At 41.6% G+C, this 20,304-nt stretch overlaps 1 protein-coding gene across 2 annotated transcripts in view; it reads right to left on the bottom strand.

Moving 5' to 3' along the window:
* MBOAT2 (membrane bound O-acyltransferase domain containing 2) overlaps positions 1 to 17,501 on the bottom strand; it is a 198,662-nt gene extending 181,161 nt beyond the window's left edge. For both annotated transcript variants that reach the window (XM_067544805.1, XM_067544808.1), the window contains exon 1: positions 17,319 to 17,501. In XM_067544805.1, coding sequence (XP_067400906.1) covers positions 17,319 to 17,390 — 72 coding nt within the window. In that variant the 5' untranslated portion in view covers positions 17,391 to 17,501. The remainder of the gene's footprint in view (positions 1 to 17,318) is intronic.
* Between the last annotated feature and the right edge of the window lie 2,803 nt (positions 17,502 to 20,304).

The following is a 20,304-nucleotide window of genomic DNA, read 5'->3' as shown; positions in this document are numbered from 1 at the left end:
AGTTAGCACATCTGTCTACTGGCCCTAGAAAGCACTTTCCCAGCTGCTATGCAGACATACCTCAAGTGACTGAAAGGACAGCATTTTAAAGCACTTCTTTTTCAAAGTAGTAAGAATCTATCTGGAAAGAAAAAAAACTGTACTTTATTTAAAATTATATAATATTCACTGCTTTTTTCCCACCCTTTTTATCCATGCTTAGCATCTTCTATATTAGGATTCTTCAGGCAACTGATTAATTCATCACTTAAACCCTTTGCCAAACACTTTTCTACTTAGTTTTTTGGCAGGTAGTCTAATGATAACAAATAGCAATAATTGCCAAGTCAGCTCCTAATACCGCAAAAAAATACAGAAATAAAACCCCTCCAACCACACACCCTTAGCTGTCAACTACTACCCCACAATGGAACCCATACAAAGTATCAAACAACTACAACCCAAATTCGATGGAGACCCTATCCTGAAATAAATCTTTCCTGAACCCCACCAACCTCCCCAAGCTTATCATCAGAAGCAAGTTCCCCACAAACCAGGACACACCAACTCAAAGCAGCACCAGACCCTGCCAGAACAACAAATGCAAAACCCACAGACATATCTCCACTGCTACAACGATCAATACCCCACGACATACCTTTCAAGATCCATGGGTCCTACACATGCATCTCACAAGATGTAGTGTACCTCATCCAGTGCACTTAATGTCCTAATAATAACTATGTGGGTAAAACCTGATCATCACTATGCTCTCAAATTAACTCACACAAGAAAATGATAAAAATATTATATCACCTTGGGTGAAAATTTTTCACAAAGTGATTACTCTATATTTGACCTATCAGTCCATATCCTCAAAGGAATCCTGCGCAACACTTTCAAAAGACGAGTCTGGGAACTTAAATTCATAACTCTGCTAGACATAAAATCATGAGTCTTAATACACAGGATTTATGACTTATTAGAACAATCTGTAACCCACTAACTTCTGACTATAGGGGTATTAATGGGCCATTTCACCTCAAATGGCCCATTACAATATGTGCTAACTACTTATGCTAAACTATCAATCAGTTTGATTTTATATTTAGCTGTGACATTCTGAGTACCTTTCCCAGACCTGAAGAAGAGCTCGGTGTAGCTCAAAAGTTTATTTCTCCCACCAATGGAAGTTGGTCCAATAAAACATATTACCTCGCTCACCTTGTCTATCTAATATCCTGGGACCATCACAGCTATAACAACATTGCATAAGTCAGCTCCTAGTCAGCTCAGGCTTGGAAGGATTAGATTTTTATGAGTCAATGTTAATAAACATTTATTTCATTGTACACACACAAACCAACAAAAATATATTTCCAGTTATAGTAACAGAAGTTTACAGATAGGAAAATTGAGAAAAATGCTGCTTGAGAACTTATTGGAGTTTGACGTAAGGATATTTAATTTGTATATTTTGACGTGATAATGACAATTTGTGTTTTAATAGTTATAAGACTAACTTTTTGAATCTCAATGGCTACTCATTAAATAATTATTGTCTGCCCCCCCCTAATTTCTTGCACCTTTGCAAATTTAAATAAAAAAAAAATGAAAAATGCTTAAACATTGATATTCATAAAAATTATTTAAAAAATAAAAAATTGAATTGTGCCAAGCCTAACTGTACTATAACAACTTTAGAAAGATCTAGGCATGCAATATAGACTCACTGTATCCATATTAACCTTTTTTATTTATTTTTTTAAAAAAGGGTGACCTGAAAGGGAGAAAAAAGAATTGAACTTTTTGCCATTTTATACACAAAGGTTCATTTAAAAAAATTACCGTTAGAAATTGAAATCTTCACTAGTTCTCAAGTCACTATAGTCTTCCAAAATAGAGATGCTGGGATAAATACAAGCGACATAAAGGTGAGCAATTGAGATAGGAAATGATTTAAAAAAAAACAACACATCAACATGCACTGTACTCCTATGGTTGATAAACACTTGGAAAAAAATCTTTGATAGAATTTCTATCTGCCTCTCCATTCAAGTAATGATAGAGAGTTGATAAAACATAGCCAAGGCTTCCCAAGAAGGAGATTTGAGCAGGAATAAAAAAATGCTTTTCTTGAATCAAGTTTAAAAAGGGACAGTTTTACTGAAGGCAATGCGTGGATGTAGAAAATAAGAGGATAGAAAGACAGTTGCTTTTACTGTCTTGAGGAGCATGAAGGGAACCCTGCATAGCATCAAAAGACGTCAGCTCTTCTGCCTCTGAAATTCATTGCTTGATATCAGTCCATGCTGATCTATCTATGGAATCCACTAGACACTTTCTCCACAGAGGCAAAGACAGAATACACAGTACATTAGGCCAGACTGCCCACTCCTGCACAGGACACGGCCAGAGGGACATGTTAACTTAGTAAGATGCATCTCCCAGAAGTCTCTGCAAATTATCCCTTTGAGGGGAAAAGGTAGCAGCCTTCGGAGGAGACACAGGGGAAATTAAGCTCTGACTTGCATTAATCCCTAGTTGGATTTCAACACAGAAATCCAACGGGACTGCAGGTAGCACTGCCACAAAACATGACCGTTTCCCTGCTCCAAACCCTGCAAGAGCCCCAGCCAAGAGACTTTTACAATGAAGAACAAATGGGGTGGAGGGGGTGAGGTTCTCTGGCCTGCAACGTGCAGGAGGTCAGATTAGACCAGGGGTTCTCAAACATTTTTAGCTGGGACCCCCTTTAAAAATATTTCAGGCTGTGACAAGCCCCCCACCCTCAAAAAGTGACAACTTCCCACCATGCCACGCTATGCCATCCTTACTTCTGCGCTGCTGCTGGCAGCAGCGCTGCCTTCAGAGCTGGGCACCCAGCCAGCAGCCACTGCTCTCTGACCATCCAGCTCTGAAGGGCTTGGGCTGACAGCTCACTGCCACCCCTCATCCCCCCAATAACCTCACGATCCCATGAGGGGTCCCAACCCTCCAATTTGAGAACCCCTGGACTAGATGATCATGATGGTCCCTTCTGACCTTAAAGTCTATGAGTCTAAGTCTATAATGGACAGTGCTAGGAAGGTCATCCCATCCATGCCAGCAGGGAGAGATCCATGAACAAAGTAGCCCAGCCACATAAAAATCCCAAAGTGGACAATTCAGGTGCTGCCAGTTCCTGAAAACACATTAACAGAAGCTCTGTCAGTACATGGATGGGAGACTTCCAAGACATGCCTTCCACAGATGCCTATTTTAATAACTGACTACAGCAGTTATTTCCCTCTCTGACAGAACACTGCCCTACAGCCCTGGCTACATTATTTCCCCATCTCTATTGTTCATATTTGCAAGGTTTGGCACAAAGAGACAGGCAATTTGCTAGAGGATGAGGGAGGAGGAAGTTGGGCAGTTGTTCCTTTTATTAAACCCAAGGAAATTCTCCTTGAAAAAGCTTTTTTAATGCAGTATTAAGAGAGAGTTTAAAGTCAGGAATTCTAACTTAGTAACAATTAAACTCATCACTTAGTATAAAGGAAGTTATGAGTTTGTTTAAACTCTTGCATATATGCATTAAGCATATACCCCTTCATCCCTTACCAGGCTTTGGGTTAATTAATGAGGGATACCTGATGGAAAGAGGAGAGAAGAAAGGTACAGTGGGGATAGCAGAAGGCTAAGGAAGAGAAGAGCGATGGGGAGACCCAAAGGAGTTGCTGGCCAACATGTGGTCAGCAAATATAGTACACCAACCAGCCTAAGGGTATGTCTATATGAACAATGCTGCAGCGCCACAGCTGTACCGATAAATCCGCACCGCTGCAGCGCGTCTGTTGAAGACATTCTGTGCCGATGGAAGAGAGCTCTTCCATCAGCATAAAAAACCCCACCTCTGCGAGCAACAGTATTGTGCACACAAACACTTATGATGGTGTAACTTATGTCACTCAGGGGTAGAATATTCACATCCCTGAGTGACATAAATTTTGCCGACATAGGCTGTAGAGTTGACAAGGCATAAGAAGAGAATGGAAGTAGCATATTGATGGCCTGCAGCATGTTGGAAACTGTGCACTACTGACACTTTTTTTGGGGGGGAAGGAGGAAAGGAAGGTGGGAGTAAAAGGGAGCGTCAACACAGCTCTCTTTTTGGGGTAACCTTTGAGAGACCCATTTGAATATACAGAGTGTCTGAAAAGCTCCAAAAGGCAGGCAATCCAGAGTTTCAAGGGAGGCAAGAGGAGAATGGCACAACAGCCTGAAATGTATTCTTTCTGGGATTATCCAAGCCGCATGTACCTTGTAAAAATCACTGCCAGCAGCAGGCTCAACACTACCACATGCTGCTAGAAGAGTGTCAAAACTTCCCCCAGAACACTCTGGCTGTTGGGGAGGAAAGAACTATTTTTTTTTAAATGTTTAGCCTCCAGGAACTGTTCTTTTTTAAAATTAGGACAAGAAAACCATATTTTTATTCCTAGCTCAAGTCTCCTTACAACTGCTACTGTTCATAATCTTGAATACAATTGGACCATCTTTCCACTCTGTATTTGCAATGAACAATTGAAGACTCCAATCAATAACAACTGATCCAGTTTTCTCTTCCTGTTACTGACCACTAGAGTTTTGGCAAACTGATAGAACCTTGCTCTCCAAAAGTGGTCTTTCCACCATGACGACTTCTGCATACAGCAGGATGACAGATTGTTCATACCAAAATGGGTAAAAGGGAAGCTCATACAGATCATCTTAACATGTGATCTCATCAAAAGAGAAACTTAACATTTGAATCTGAGGTCCCATCAACATATTGCATTATCACACAACAGCGGGCGTGTGACAGTATTTGGTAAAATACCACAATATTACATATATAAAGGAACTGCACCATTTTCTATAATCTTAGATGCACATGCAGCATTTGGTATCAATGCCTTTATGCTGTGTGATTATGCAATGAAGCTTCCATTAATACATACATACAAGAGGGACAATTAAGGCTGTTTTGAATACCCAATAATCTCCTGGCCTTGGAGATTTATTCTAATTATTCAGAATAAAAGTTATACTTCTTTAAAAAAAATTCCTGCCTAATAATGCAAAAAGGCTATTTGCATTAACCACAAGAAAGGCTGTAAAGTCTGATGCGGTACAAATATTAACAAATGCAGGCTTCCCAAAGTAATTTAAAGTTTCAATTTGTCAAGAACCAAATCAAATATCAGCATTTTCTACTAGACTACTGTTCAGCTAGGTATTGTCTTTTAATTCTTGCATCTAATTGAGCCACCCACCAACTCTGTTCTTCCTATGTGTCCCCAATGTCTAACACAATTAAAATGGATTAGGATTTTAAATCAAAAGAGAACAGTCAAAAGGCAGGTTACAGTTGTTCTGCTTTCTGTCAAACAAATTAAGGTAAAATTATTAGAATGTACAAACACTTATGAAGCCACAGTTATGGTGTGGTGCAGGGGTAGAACATTTTAAGACTGACAGAGTCCTCATACTTAAATGGAAAGAACTAGGACTTTTTTAAGAAAGCTTCCATGAAATTTCTTTTTAGAGTAGTTGATATACTATTTATTCAGACAAGAAAAACAGACATCAAAACTCTCCCCAATCTATTTTAGGTTCTCTGTTCCTTCCAAAGTAGGATGTGGGTCAGAACCTACCTAAGTAGGTATGACACTGTTTTCAATAAAGGACAGGTTGTTTGTGGTGTAGTTCTTTAAAAAACATTCACTTCTAAAACAAAGTTCAGAATCAGTGGACCAGGTAGAGTCAACACTTTTGCATGGCTGGAAGACTATTTTGCCCCTTAATATTATGGTGTTCATTCATGTAAATTGTCACAAAGCAAAGGTAACTGAAAAGTTATTGTAAAAAAAAGTAGAAAAACATGGGAGGCAGTCAAACTCCTCATTCATATACAATTACTCATGTTTTGCTTTTCATTTTGCTGAATGATCAATGTAGCAACTGAGCTTATATTATACTACTATATTGTAATGCTTTTAATAGTGAGTTGATAATTAATGGTAAAAGATAAGTAGGAAATTACTTCCAGGGGCGTAAGAGGGAAGTATTGCTTATTAGTTATAAATAGATCTATAGCAGGGATGTCAAACTCATTTGCTATGGCAGGCCAGATTTGAATTAAATGTACTTCAAGTGGGCCATACATACCATAAATCAAAATACTAGGCACTTTTGGAGCACTGTGTCTCGTGCACACAGCACTCCATGCGCTGCCGCCAGAGTACACAGATCTCGTGGCAGCGCGCAACGCCGCGAGATTTCACAGCATCGTACCCTCTGGCGACAGCGCGCGACGCCTCCAGAGAGTACAACACCACGAGATGTCGCGGCAGCATGCGCTGCCGCCAGGAGCTGGACCAAAAAGGTTGGCGGGCCATATCTGGCCCGTGGGCCGTATGTTTGACACCCCTGATCCATAGGTTAAGTAAGATGTAGAGGCTGATTAAGGCTGTAGTACAAGGTTTCAGACTTGTAAGATATTTAGCTTAGCCAAAGAAGGGCTAAGGCCTGAGAGTAAGTCGACATGACTAGATGACCAATTAATAACTTTGTACCATAAAATATGCTATAACAGTAAATAGATGTGTTAAATGCTGGTGTTCAGGAAAAATGTATTGCAATGTACCAGTTCAAATCACAATAAAGCCAGCTGTAACATTCTGAGTGTTAGCAATGCGCTAACTCCAAGTTGCTAGGGTGATTTACATCAATGTAACTGTTAATGAACATAAGAGGAATTGATGATTTAGCCCAGTGGTTCCCAACCTTTTTGGCTCAAGGGCCACAGATATCCTTTTTACTACCCTGAAGGACCACCAGTCTCCACCAGAGCATCCCCACCCCCAGTCTCCTGGGCTGCAATAGGGAAACCGCATGCATCCTGTAGCCCCGTGCGCTCCACCTGGCTCCCTTCTGCAGCCAGGAGACAGGAGATCAGTGCTCCTCTCCCTCTGGCTCCAGCAGAACCCCAGCACCTAGGGACCCAGGCAGAATGCTTTGTTCTCTGCTAGAGTTGGGAGAGGGGAGCACTGATCTCCCCTACCTCTGGCTCCAGCAAGGACAGCAGTGCCTACAGACCCAGGCAGAGCACTTTGCCATGCTCCCTGCTAGGGGAGGGGAGCGCTGACCTCCCATCCCTTGGCTGCAGCAAGGAACCTGCACTGGTCTTGTACTCCCAGGGCAACACGCTGCGCGTGGGTCCTTAGGCAGCAGCTCCCATCTGCAGCCAGCAGGAGGGGAGTGGTAGGCCACTTTGAAAGTGGCCTGTGGGCCAACCACTAATTTAGCCTATGAAAAATAGGGCACCCTTGAATTAGTGGGTACACTAAAATAAAGTACAAACAAGGAAAAAAGGTGAAAACCTTCATGCAGAGGTATGGATCTCAGAGGGCTTTAGCATGACTCATAATAGAAGTCATAAATAAAAGAACACTTGCTCTATGTTCTGCAGAGACACACATCAGGAGACACGCAACTGACCATTACCTGATCATCATCCATGCTCTGGAGTTCCCCACATGGAGACATGAGTAATGCAAGTATAGTGCTGGTCATTCTTTATTATCTCATTTTCTTCTGTTATGGTTTTCTGATTGTGGCACTGTTTATCTGTTTAGTAAAATTATTAATAAATGGTCGTGTGATTACTAGTGAGCTTTCCTGAGGTGTTCCTGGAGTCTCTCTCTAATGATAGCCCTGTGGGTGATTCTCACCCTGTGGCTCTTCATGCTGTAGCCCTTTGAAAGCACAAACCTGCACCAACCATCACTGCAATGTAAAGTGTAAGCCATGATTTGACTAAACTCCATCAATTAGATTATAAAAGGTTACTTCAGTTTACATAAATATTCAACAACCCTCTATTTCAGGCAAATCTATTTCCACATGCAAAACCTGCATCTACTGGTGTAAATCAAACAACAGTCTGACATTTGTGGACAGTTACTTGACTAGTGGGCATTAATATAGACTTTTGCAAACATTTGCTCCCAGAAATCTCTATTTTTAAAGGCCCATCCTAAATCTACAAAAAAAAACCTCAGAACATTTCCAAAAGAAAAGCCTAGCCCCACATTTTGTCCAAGACTGACTGATCTGGAGGGTCGATCCTGATTTTTATACTGACCAAACACCAAAATAAGAATTTACATTTTAAACATAGAACATTTTGTTTAGATGTTAAACAGCAAAGTATTCCTTGTTTGTAAGCTAATTTCTATACTGCCTTAATACCAGTAAAACAGTCTGACATTAGCCTCTAGGGTTGCCAATGTTACAAACATTTTTCAGAACGCTAAATGCTGGCAACAGTTGGTATAAGTAACAGTTTTACTTATTTACTTTTAAATACAATTCACACTTTTATACACCAGAAATTTCTCTCACCATGTGACTCTGAAGACACCTATGCCTTTTCTACCGAAGTATACTAGTGTAGGATGTCATTGGCCACTTTTGAACACATAAAGCTTCTGATTATCTTGGTGGAAAAATACAGAATCTGCAGCACAGAATTTCTCTCATAAGCACATCAATCAGAAAGATAAAACTCTAGAGGTTTGGGAGTTAAGTCTTCATAAACAGTAAGACGCTGAAAACTTCAGACAATGTTTGGAAGCTTAACTTGAAAATAACCAATCGGAACAGTTTTTCATATAATCAAAAAGATTATGTCCTACAAACACGTTGTATGAGATAATTTGGTTTATAAAATTTATTTTGTAATAATTCAGTTCATGAACACTGACCCAAAATGTTTGTGCCTTTTGTCAGAGTCTGAGATTAAGAAATGAAATTCAAGTCCAACCCTATTCACTCTGGAGAAAAAGAAAAAAAAAAGATATTTTGGGAGAGGGGAAAAAAACTGTATTTAAAAAAGGTGAGATAATCATCTGTTAAATTTAAGAATATTTTCCACACACACAGTGTGTGTAAAAATCAGGATACCATCTCTGCTCAAGATTTTGATTACTGTAAGCCATAAAAGATAGTTGTGTTTTTTAAGTTAAGAAAAGTCTTCCATTTTATTTTAGGAGGCTGAAATAGTACATAAACAGATGGAATTTTGTTATGACTACTGCTCTTTGGAAAAGTAGCCCAGAGAAAAAGGGTCAGAAAAAATAAGTTTTGACCTCCAGAAAAGAGGAAGTAAGTAGACATTTGAAAAGCTAAGCAAAAGTAATACTGTGAGGGCTAGAAAGAGAAGTTTCTTGAGGCTCTTCGCTGGCAAATACTGCTAAGCCATTTTGTTTACTACTGTTAGAGTGACTTGACTTAAATAAAACCAGAAGTATATACAATTACCACAAGTTAATTACTGAAAGCTAGAGAGAAAGTTATATTTTCAATATGCCTCAACATAATCTACTGTATATATCCGAATTATGAAGTGGCACATAACCACTCGACAATTAAATTTCTTATTCCCCATTAGTTCACAGATTACTTCTTATTCTATTTCCTCAGCGCACAACTACATCAGTGCCTGAATGCCTAACAACTTAGTTTCAATTAAACAGTAAGTGTGAAACAAAGCTAAAATTTAACATCATGGTAAAAATATCAATGATGTTTTATTTCATATTCTCTTTTCCTTCTTACACTAGGCCTTGATGTGGCAGTTTATCCAGCTATTTTGGACTATACACAAAGTCCATAAATATAGATTTACGCTACCTGGTTAACATTGCAATTTTTTTTTAAATGTTTAGTTACATGCTTACATTGGGCCATATCCTAAAGTGGGTTTTTTGAGCAAGCAGCCCCAACATCTTCTACTGGATAATCTTCATGAACAAGTCTAACAGACCTGAATAAGTTTACTAACAGAGCAAATAAGCATTTACTTGGACCCTGATCCTGCAAACACTTCAACATACGAATGCCACTGATGTGAAAAGTCACTCAAGTACACGTTTGCAGGATCAGAAATTATTAAAATTTAATACTTTTTTTTAGTATTTACTTTTTTAAAGTATTTTTTTTTTTAAAAGTGCATAAAAGTCTAATAAATCCAAAAAAGGAAGAAATTTAGAAATAAAGAAAATTGTCAGATCAAATTTGGCCCAAAATTTAGGTTCTATAAAATAACTGTATACAAAATTTAGTATCTATAGAAATAGTCTTTTTTCCCCCTTTTTAAATACTATGGGAAATTAACATTCCTCCTTCAATATTTGCAATGTGAATATTGCTGCACCCCATTAATGTATGAGGACCTGAAAATGAAACTCATTCAAGATAGGTGGAGTAGCGAAAAGGTGTTAAACACAATCCCTATCCTAAAATGCAGAACCTGGTTTCTCCCTTTCCCTACTTCATTATATAGAGCATAGTTTCTCAACCTGTGGCATGCGTACCCCTGAGACACAAGCAGGGGGTACGCAGCAAAAAACCCTGTGAAGGGAGGCAGGCGGCAGCCGCCAACTTCTGGGGAAGCCATGCGGCAGCCGCCCATTTCCCGCCCTGTCCCTGCTCCCATCTGGGAGGTAGACGGCAGCCACCCCAGTCCTGGGTGGCTTCCTTTTTTGGGAAGCCAGGCGGCAGCCGCCCATGTCCTGCCCAGTCCCAGCGCCCAGGTGGGAGCCCGGCAGCAGCCTCCTGCGCCTTGCGAGCTGGACTCGCAGCTGGATGGCTGCCACCCGTGCCCCGGCTCTGAACCAAGAGACAACCTCCCCTACCCTGGCATGAAGATTGGCAGCAGCTGCCTGCCTCCTGCCCACATTCCCAGGTCCTAGCCTGCGCGGAAGCCTCCTCCATCCCAGCTCAGAGCAAGTAGCAGCTGCCCACCTCCCAGACTGGCAGCCAGGCGGCAGCTGCCTGCAGCTTGCTCCCCTCCCCGACTCAAAGCCCAGTGCCCAGAAAGCCAGGCGGAGAGCCCAGCGGCTTGTCCAGTTCTGGAGCCTGGCTTACTTGTCAATTTCACGGCTCTAGCTGAGAAGTGAAATTGACAACTATAAGAGCCCCAGATTTTACCAGTATAAAAATCTTAAGAAGGGCCCACACAGTGCAATTTTCCCCAGGCCCGTACACCCCTAGGGACGGCCATGGGGAGCGCTGCTATCCACTCTGGTGGGCTGCTAGCGCCTGCTCAGACCTCACAAGTTCCAGCCTGTGTGAGGAGAACATCATGTGACATCAGGCCATAGTGATTGGGTGGCGTTGACCTTTGCTCCTATATGGAGGAAGAGGAGGAGGAAGGAGGGGAGCCTTATAGTAATAGACACAAGGAGCTCAATCTATTCAGTTTATCAAAGAGGTTTAAAGGTGATTTGACCAATTGATAAGTACCTACATGGGGAATAAATATTTGATAATCGCATCTTCGGTCTAGCAGACAAAGGTGTAACAAGATCCAATGGCTGGAAGTTGAAACTAGCCAAAGTCAGACTGGAAACAAGGCAGTTTTTTAGTAGTGAAGATAGTTAGCCATTGAAACAACTTACCAAAGATTGTGGTGGATTCTGCATCACTAGACATTTTAAAATCAAGATTGGTTGTCTTTCTAAAAGATTTGTTCTAGTTCACACAGAAATTAATTCAGAGAAATCCTCTGTCCTGTGTTATACAGGAACTCAGGCTGGATGATGATAGTGGCCCCTTCTGGCCTTAGAATCTACACATTTTTAATAAGATGTTGAGGCGGGAGCAGAGCTGGGAGCAGAGCTGTTCTGAGCTGCTAGGATGTTTCTGCTCGCTCGCTCCCTCCCTCCCCATATCTCCTGTTAGAATATAGTGTAGGCTCCTGAGAGAAGAGGGGAGGGAAGAAAGTTCTGCAGGCTTTCTGCAGCAGCCCTGATTGAAGAAAGCAGTCAAAGCCCTGCCTCCTGTGGAAAAGCAGCCACTCAGAGGGGCTTCTCTCCACCCCCAATCCTCCAAAGAGAGATGAAATTCACAAGAGGGCTGGAGCTTCTTCTGTCATCATAAGACCCACCTACCCAGTTCAATGGATAAGTGCAGGCAAAGTTAGCTCCAGAATATGCTTCCAAGAAAGGCTGTGGAATTCCCATCATTGGAGGTTTTTACAAGTAGACTGGAAAAACATTTGTCAGGGATATTCTAAATTTACTTTATCCTGCCTCAGTATAGAGAGCTAAACTTGATGACCTTTTGAGGTCCCTTCCAGCCCTACATGTCTATATTTCCATGATCCTCAGAAAAACTTTTGTTTTCTCATACCCACTTTGCAGTTGGCTCATGAGTCTTTCTGGGTACCTACATCCCTATGAGGCCCAGGATCTTCTCTTTCTGCCTCCACTGCCCCAATAACTAGCCCAACCACTACATAGCTCATCTCCCTATTTCCTGCCATATCCTCTACCACTGCTGCCTGTTTCTATGGCAACAAAGACAAAAATGCCACTGGAAGAGGCACAGGGAGTATCCACTATGCCTTGAATAGACAAAGTGTTATTCTATAGAGAGACCTAGAATCAATAAGGGAGCCTCATCCATGAGCAAAGACAAGGGGAAAGGGTATGGATGGCAGAGTTGAGGCAGAAAGCCTATGAAAAAGGGAACATAGACATGTAGGAGAAGGAAGGTTGGGAAAGAAGGTAAATACTTAAGGTTGGATTCACCTCACATATTAATTCTCCCCCAGCCTTTTTTATTTTATTTTTTAAATTCTCACCCTTCCCACACCTATCTTCTGGACTATCAGAAAAGGCTGCTAAAACCCCTCAACAAGAGTTAAAATAAAGCCCTGGTATCTTTATGTACTCAAATTAATTCTGTAATTTTCAAGACTTGAAAATCCATTCAGCATTGCCCAATGAGAAGCTTTCCCTAACGAGTATGAGCTTTTCTGTGTACTATCAATTTGTGCAGAATTTAAGTTTTTATTTTTAAAAGAGGGACTAGAAATGTAATTGTAACTTTCCACATGGAAATCCTAAGAAAACTTATGTTGAATTGTCTTCCCAAATCTGCAGAGAGAAAGCTCCGATGATTTTGCCACTGCTCAGAGCTTTGCCAAACTCCACCAGAGTGAAATTAGCAAAACTCTGCTCAGGTTTTCAGCTGATATTCAAAACCCACCAAGGAGCAGTGCAACTATCAAGAAACATGTTAGCATTCTGAAGCATCAGCTTCAGTTAATCAGAGCAGGAGGCCTTAAAAACAGAGCCTTTGGGAGAGATAGTGCAGTAGAGATTTCCATCTGATATCAGGGGGCCATGTGAGCTTGGAGGAAAAGAAACAGGAAGCTCATGACCCTTCCAACAGCTAGAGAAGTTGGAGCTTCAAATTTATAAAAATCCCAGCTGTCACAGTTCACAGGAAACAGCATCTGTATTTCACACTCATGGTCCAATAAGGGCACCCAGGTTAGGCTCCCCTACCCTCAGCCATCATCCATCTTGAGAGGAGACTCATGTCTCTCCCCTCCTGATCGGGATTTTTTCAAGCTGCACAGTTCTCTGCTTACACTGTGAGCTCCCCACCAAGACAGACCGCCTTAATAGGTCAGAGGCTGCATTTCATTTTCTCCCGGAAGGCCATGAACAGCTGTAATTGTAAACAGATACAGATGTTACCACAGAGCTCTCTATAAGCAAGTACATTTATTCTTAAGGTGGAAGCACTACAGAGAAAACATATTAAAAGACAAAGAACAACCTACATGAATGCTCAAAAGCTTACCAGAAATCACCCTAATTCCAACCTTGGGCTCTGGTAGGTGTCAGTACTTCAAAAGTCACAATAGGATTTTCCCCATGGTTATAAGTTCTTAACTGTCTCAGATTCAGAACTAGAACAACCAAGAGTAGTTCAGGCTTTCCTTTATAAAGCTTGGGTCTTCGATCTGGGCCTCAGATGACAGGGTCAGCAAACAATGGTCCACTCCTCAGGGCATAGCTTCGTAAGACTGGATTTTTGCATAACCAGCAATTGGAATTTCTCCCTAAATATTGCCCAGGAAAACAACTTAACACTTTTTGTTCCAAAAGTCCATTCTTGTCTGGCACATTGTTCAATATAGTTTTTTGACCACCCTCCCCCCCCAAGGCCTCACGTCTGTCACACATATCCCTTCCTTGAGAAGATCCATACAATCCCAGCCCACGATAATACATAAGCCATTCATTTAATACAATGGACCCCAAATAACTTCATTCAATAATATCTCCCTAGGATTTTGCAGGAAGTTGCCATATCTGTCACACCCGCTTTCCCCCCTTTTCCACAGCTGAGGAAAACAGGCAGACTGGTCCTCTCACCAGGTGATTTCCTCTGAACCTCTCGAGTGGCTCCCTCCTTCCCTGTCTTTCGAATATACCTCTGGCCAGTAGGTATTTGGTAAATTTTTCAAGCCCTGGCTGTACTCCATGTTTTTCTAAGTAGTACCTCATAAATCCTCCTAAAGCCTGGTCTACATGCAGATTTTGAACGCATAACTATTTATGTAAAAATCATATCCTTAATTCAAGTTTTAGGGTCTCTCATCACAGACAAAAAATATTTATTTAAATTTATTTTAACAGCAAAATAACAAACACACATTAGCCATATTGCCGTAAGATTCTAGTGAAGACAAGGCACAGGAGATTTTTACTGAAGTAGTTAGACAAAGTCAACATTATACTCCCCACCTGGGTTTGACCTCACCTAGCTACATCACTGTAAAAACTACAGAGCCTTGTTTCCACTATGATTTTACAACAAATAGTTAACACACATTACCTATCTCACTATAAACCCCCCTCCACCCTCTCTTTCTGGCAATGAAGACAGAGCCATACTGGTACAACTTCGACACAAGGGATTTGTGCAGCTTTAACTATACTAGTATACACAAAAAGCGCTTACTCCATTTGTACTTCCTTGTTCAGCCACATCTGCTTTTTTTAATCCCTAGTGTTTGTACAATATTTCTGAATGGCATACATAACCTTTGAACATAAACCAATTTATCTCAACACTTTCTGTTTCCTTTATGTCCTTGCCTTCCACTGCTTCATCCCCTTTGATTACATCCAATATTCATGTTATCTCCCTAATTAAACGTATCTTTACACATCTGTCTTGTGAGGAGACTGTTATACAAAAATCTCAGCATTAAAGAATTATTTTTAAAATAAGCACCCCAATTAACACAACTTTTTACAGAGTTATATAATTTCACAAAACCTTGAATCCATGTTTTAATCAACAATGCTTAAATAATGGCTTATGAAAATACACAGCAATTTTTCTTTGTACACATCCACATACCAACATTAATAGTCTATAGGGCAGGGCAATATAAAAATGAGGCAAAAAATATTTTTTTAAAGTTCTTGTTACAGACCTTCTAAACTACACACTCAGTCTTCATTGAAATTGCCCTGGAAGCTTCCATGTAGCTTGCTAGATAAAGATAGAGTAGCACCTTATAGAAGCATCTGTCGAGAAACACTAGAACAATACAAGTTACAATCCCTACATATATTAAGATTCTAGATAGAGGCATTCCAGTCTTCTGGATAAATAATTTTAAATGATATACCAGAAATATTAACAAAAATGAATTTGAACACGTGACCTTATTCCACGAAGTGATGAAAGTTATAATGAATGCCAACATCCTGGAGTCATGCCATAAAGGAGGAGTCATCTATTATTTGTTTTACAGCATCCAAGTGAGTTCTAGGCGCTTTACAGAAATAGAGAAGGCATGAATCCTGCCTTGAAGAGCTTACAACCTAGAAATAAGAGATTCAGACACTGGGCCCTATACTACCCACTGTATACATGTATTCAGTATACATCTCATACTGGTATCAACTGAAGTTCTGTATAGTATCTAACTCCTGGTGTCAGAATTCACTAGAATTGCCTTCTTTTGTGCGCTTCTGTAACAGCCTTATCTTTAAATATATATATATATATATTTATCTCTAGTTTAGTAGAGTAGAATAATTTAAAACAAAAATTCTTTTTTTTTTTGGAGAGAGTTTCCTTTCCTCAATATTTAGTCCTCACTGAATTTACTGGTCAAGTCTGGCTTCGTGAAGCCCATTAAGCCTAAAACGCCCTCTGTGTACATATAATAGGAGTTCTATTTTTTTACCTTACTTCCTTCATTTGTATACTATCACGTTAGAAACTCTGCCCCAGATCAAACTTCATAGAAAGTTTTCTGGGGCTACTCATTTATACCATGATTTTTTTCTTATTATTCTTTCTTCTAAAATTGTTTCTCTGCCCATCAGAGTATCACTACATTTTTATGAACGTTAAATATATATTTGTAAAAGTGTTTATACTGGGAGTTAGGAGACCAAGTTTTATTTCCATTTCTTTCACAGACATACTATATGACTTAGAGTAAGTCACTCAACCTCTTCATCTCAGTTTCCCCATCTGTAAGATAGGAGTAACACTTTCTAATTTACACATATTGAGAGACATCAGGTATTTTCAGATCCTGAGCTAAAAGGCACTAGGGAAGTTTAATGCCTACAGGTGTATATTAAATTATTAAACATGTTTATATAGATAGATAGATAGATAGATAGATAGATATACACAAAATAAACAGTGCTTTGCATTTATGTAAGCATGTTCCATGAACTGCAGATGTTAACTAACACAACAACCCTGGGAAGTCAAATCAATATCATCCCTCTTTTCCAGCTGAAGAAAAAGAGGTTAAATGTCTTCCCCGAGGCCACAAAGAGGTAATTATAAAGCCAGGAAAATAATCTATGGATTCTACTAGTCCCCTGGTATAGCTACTAGCCCACTGGCACAGGGATCAAGCACCACCATAACAATTTGTAAATACACATGACTACATTATGTACACAATTTTATTACAGCTCTGTAATACACTTTAAAACAAGCATTGCAATTACAAATACCATCTGATGTGTGTTTCAGCATTTGTCAAACACCGAAGTACCCCATGTGCACCTGCACAGATAGCATTGTTGTCGCAGATGCATACCCACGTTCATCACATCTTGCACACACACACACTCGTATCAGAGATGGGGGGGGTGCAGGCACACACACAAAGTAGCGTTCCTGCACACACACAAAGAGATGGATTGTGCACCCAAGCACCCCGATGCCTGGGCACGCTCGGGGGAAGGTGCTGTGGGGCTGTCCCCAGACACACACACACACACACACACACACACACAGACATGCCATAGGCTGGGGGGGGGGGGAGATGCAGGGAGGGATGCCATGGCTGGGATGAGGAGGGGAGGGATGGGGGATGGGATGCCGTGGAGGGGGCTAAACACAGCCAGCCCCCTCTCCCCGCAGGAAGCCGGGCAGGGTGGGCGCCTCCCCATCCTCACCTGGTCTATGGGCAGCCGCACGGCGTTGCTGAGGGGCTGCAGCAGCGTGGAGCCCGTCGTGCTGGTGGCCATGGCGAGGGCGCCGCCCCCGGCCCAGGAGAATGGGGACGGGTCAGGAAGAGGAGAAGCCGCTTCCTCGCCGCCCCAGCTCCCCACTGCAACGGCAGCAGCGCGAAAAGCCCCAGCCCCGACCGACGTCGTGACAACAAGGGGCCGGAGAAGGCGGTGGGAGCGCCCCAGCCGCGCGGAGTGACAGGCCCGCTGCCCAATCCGGAAGCGATCAAGCAGTTGAGTGACAGGCGCCGGCGCCCACTCCCCACCCAGAAGGAGGGCGGGACAAATCGACCAGTCATCACCCTCCCCCCTCCCCGCCGACGGTTGCTGCGAGTTTCGGGCGGGAGGGGGGAGCTGCTGGCCTAGGGGCTGTAGTGCCCCCATTCGCCCTCTGCCGGGAAGAGGAGGAGTGGGTGGGAGGGCAATGGTCAACAGAGCAAAGAGCCCCGGCAGTGCCGGCTGGGAGGGTACTGAGGGGACCCCAGCATTGGGAAGGGGGTGCTAGCAACGATGGGGGATTAATGAGGGGGTCCCAGCATTGGGGAGGGGCCATGGCAATGTGGGGGGGGTAATGAAGAGACCCCAGCATTGGGGAGGGGCCCCAGCAATAGGGGTGGGTAATGAGGGGGTCCCAGCAATGAAGGGATGTAATGAGAAGGCCCCAGCTTAGGAGTGGGGACATTGGCGGTGGGGAGGAGTGATTGTGGGGAGGCCCCAGCATTGAGAGGGGGCACTGGCAATGAGGGGGCTAATAGGCCTCTAGGAGCAATGGTGAAGCTAATGAGGTGCACCAACACTGAGGGGAGGGCCGGTAGATTAAGGAGATAACTTGGTGGTATTGAACTCGACAATATCTGTGCTGGGTGGGGGCCAGTTGAAGACCACAAGTCTGGGAGTGCTGGGGCAGCTGTGCTAGAGAGAGGTTAGCCTTTACTCTAAAGGTTAAATTGGCAACAACATTTGTGGGGAGTATGGTACCTTGAGAGAATGGGATGGAGAAAGTAGGGGAGCCATAGCCTTAAAAAGGTGGTACAAGGCCTTGAAGATGAGAGCTCCTGTCCCCACTGAAAATGAAATAGCAATTGCCTGTGGAAGCTACCTGCTGCCCTGATAGCTATTGCCCAGTTTGGCTAGGAAAACCACAGTAGGTGCTACTATGGTGGAGGTTTGCAATACTTAGCTTGTTGCAGGAGCATGTGGTTGTGACAAATGTGGACAATGCACCAGAGATTATTAAGGAATATCAACGATTGGATGTTTCTAACAGTGCATGAGCATTGTGCCTATTCTTCTCCCAACTCCTCCCAAGAGTGTAACCACTCCACAGAAAGGGATATTACTCCATGGTGATGCAGACATTAGTGGATCATTGTAGTAAGATTCTGGATGTTTACATGTTATACAATGCCCAAGCAAAGTACATAGTAACAGAAATTTCAGAAAAATTACTTGTAAAAAGGTGTCAAAGGGGATTCTGTTCCCACTGAATAACACTGATATAACAAAGTCTTCTTCCTAAAGGTATTATTCTACATACCCACTTTTACCTCTGCTAATGAAGTTATTCCCTGTGTACACAAACTTAAAGTGACACTTCTTACTCAGAAGTTGCAAGATAGTGCTGGAATTTCTTTTTGGGATACTAAAAGCAAGATAGGTATGTCAATCTACAGTGATAATTCACTGAGTAATATAGTGATTGCACCTGTCAAGTGCATATTATAATATGTGAGACCAAGAATGATGTCTTCAGTGACCAGGGAGGGAGGATGCAGTGGAACTTGCAGCAACCTGTAGGCTATCAGACAGACAGACGCTAGCATCCAATCTACTAATTTGTGCAATGAAGGAGTTTATGGAGGAGTGCACTGTTATCTTCACAGTGAGTACTCAGTTGTCACTCAAAACTTGGTGTTCAATAAATCTAATAAGGTTCCTGTAAACTCATAATCGTTGGGGTATAGCAACAAAAACACAATGTTTATCAGCAGCTCAGGTAAAAGCGTGACCTGTCTGGAATATCATATCAAGAGTACTTGTGATGATGACATTACAAATTGAGAGCTATGCATATTTATTGATGCTCAGTGGGCTGAACAATATGAAGCTTTGGTTCTTTTCTTCTCACTCTAACTATATATAACCACATAAAAGATTAGAATATACCAGAAAATACAAGTATTCTCTTACTGTTTTTATAGAAGATAATTTATCATTTTGCTTAATATTCAGCAGCTTTGTGTGAGTCAAAAAGTGTCAGCCAGTGACTACAGTGCACTACAACTAACTAGATTATTTCCAGCAACCATAATGAAATGGTGAAATAACTTCTAAGATTAGCATCAAAAATAAGGATGAATTCAACAAACTTTGCAAAAGTAATACTCTTGGGAAGTGAAGCAAAGCTGCCATAGTTTTCAATGACCAAGCAACAATAATGTTAGCAGAATGAACCACTGTAGTGCATATAGTAGTATGATAAGTGTTCATTAATTCTTTGATTTCTGGATGCTTGATTTAAGCTCCAAATCTGCCATTTATGGCCTATATTAAACTGTCTCCAATTCTATTGCTGCCTATGTTTTTCAGCAAATAGAACTACTGTGAACTACTTCAGTCAGTTAGAAATGATTTGTCATATTTACCTGATGATAAACCCTAGGAATGAAATCCTAACTTAACCTAAATCAATAGGAAAATTGCCATTGATATCAATGGATCCATTGGATTTCATTCCAGGTGTCTGCTGCATACCAGAAATTGGGAGAGTAAAGGTAAAGAGGCCACACCCAATGCCATTACTAAAACTCTGGCTGAGTGTGACCCAATATTTTTTCATAACCTCCACATATTGCTGACTGCCTGTGCCTACAGCTTTTGCGGAATAATCAATACACTGCAGTGATTAAGACTATGTCTGCACTGCCACTTA

The sequence above is a fragment of the Emydura macquarii genome, unplaced genomic scaffold, assembly GCF_026122565.2.
Source record: "Emydura macquarii macquarii isolate MOO-44397 ecotype Brisbane River unplaced genomic scaffold, CSIRO-AGI_Emac_v2 contig_1027, whole genome shotgun sequence".
NCBI classification, from domain to species: domain Eukaryota; kingdom Metazoa; phylum Chordata; order Testudines; family Chelidae; genus Emydura; species Emydura macquarii.
The sequence above is the reverse complement of the archived record's forward strand: the minus strand, read 5'-3'. Positions and strand labels throughout refer to the sequence as shown.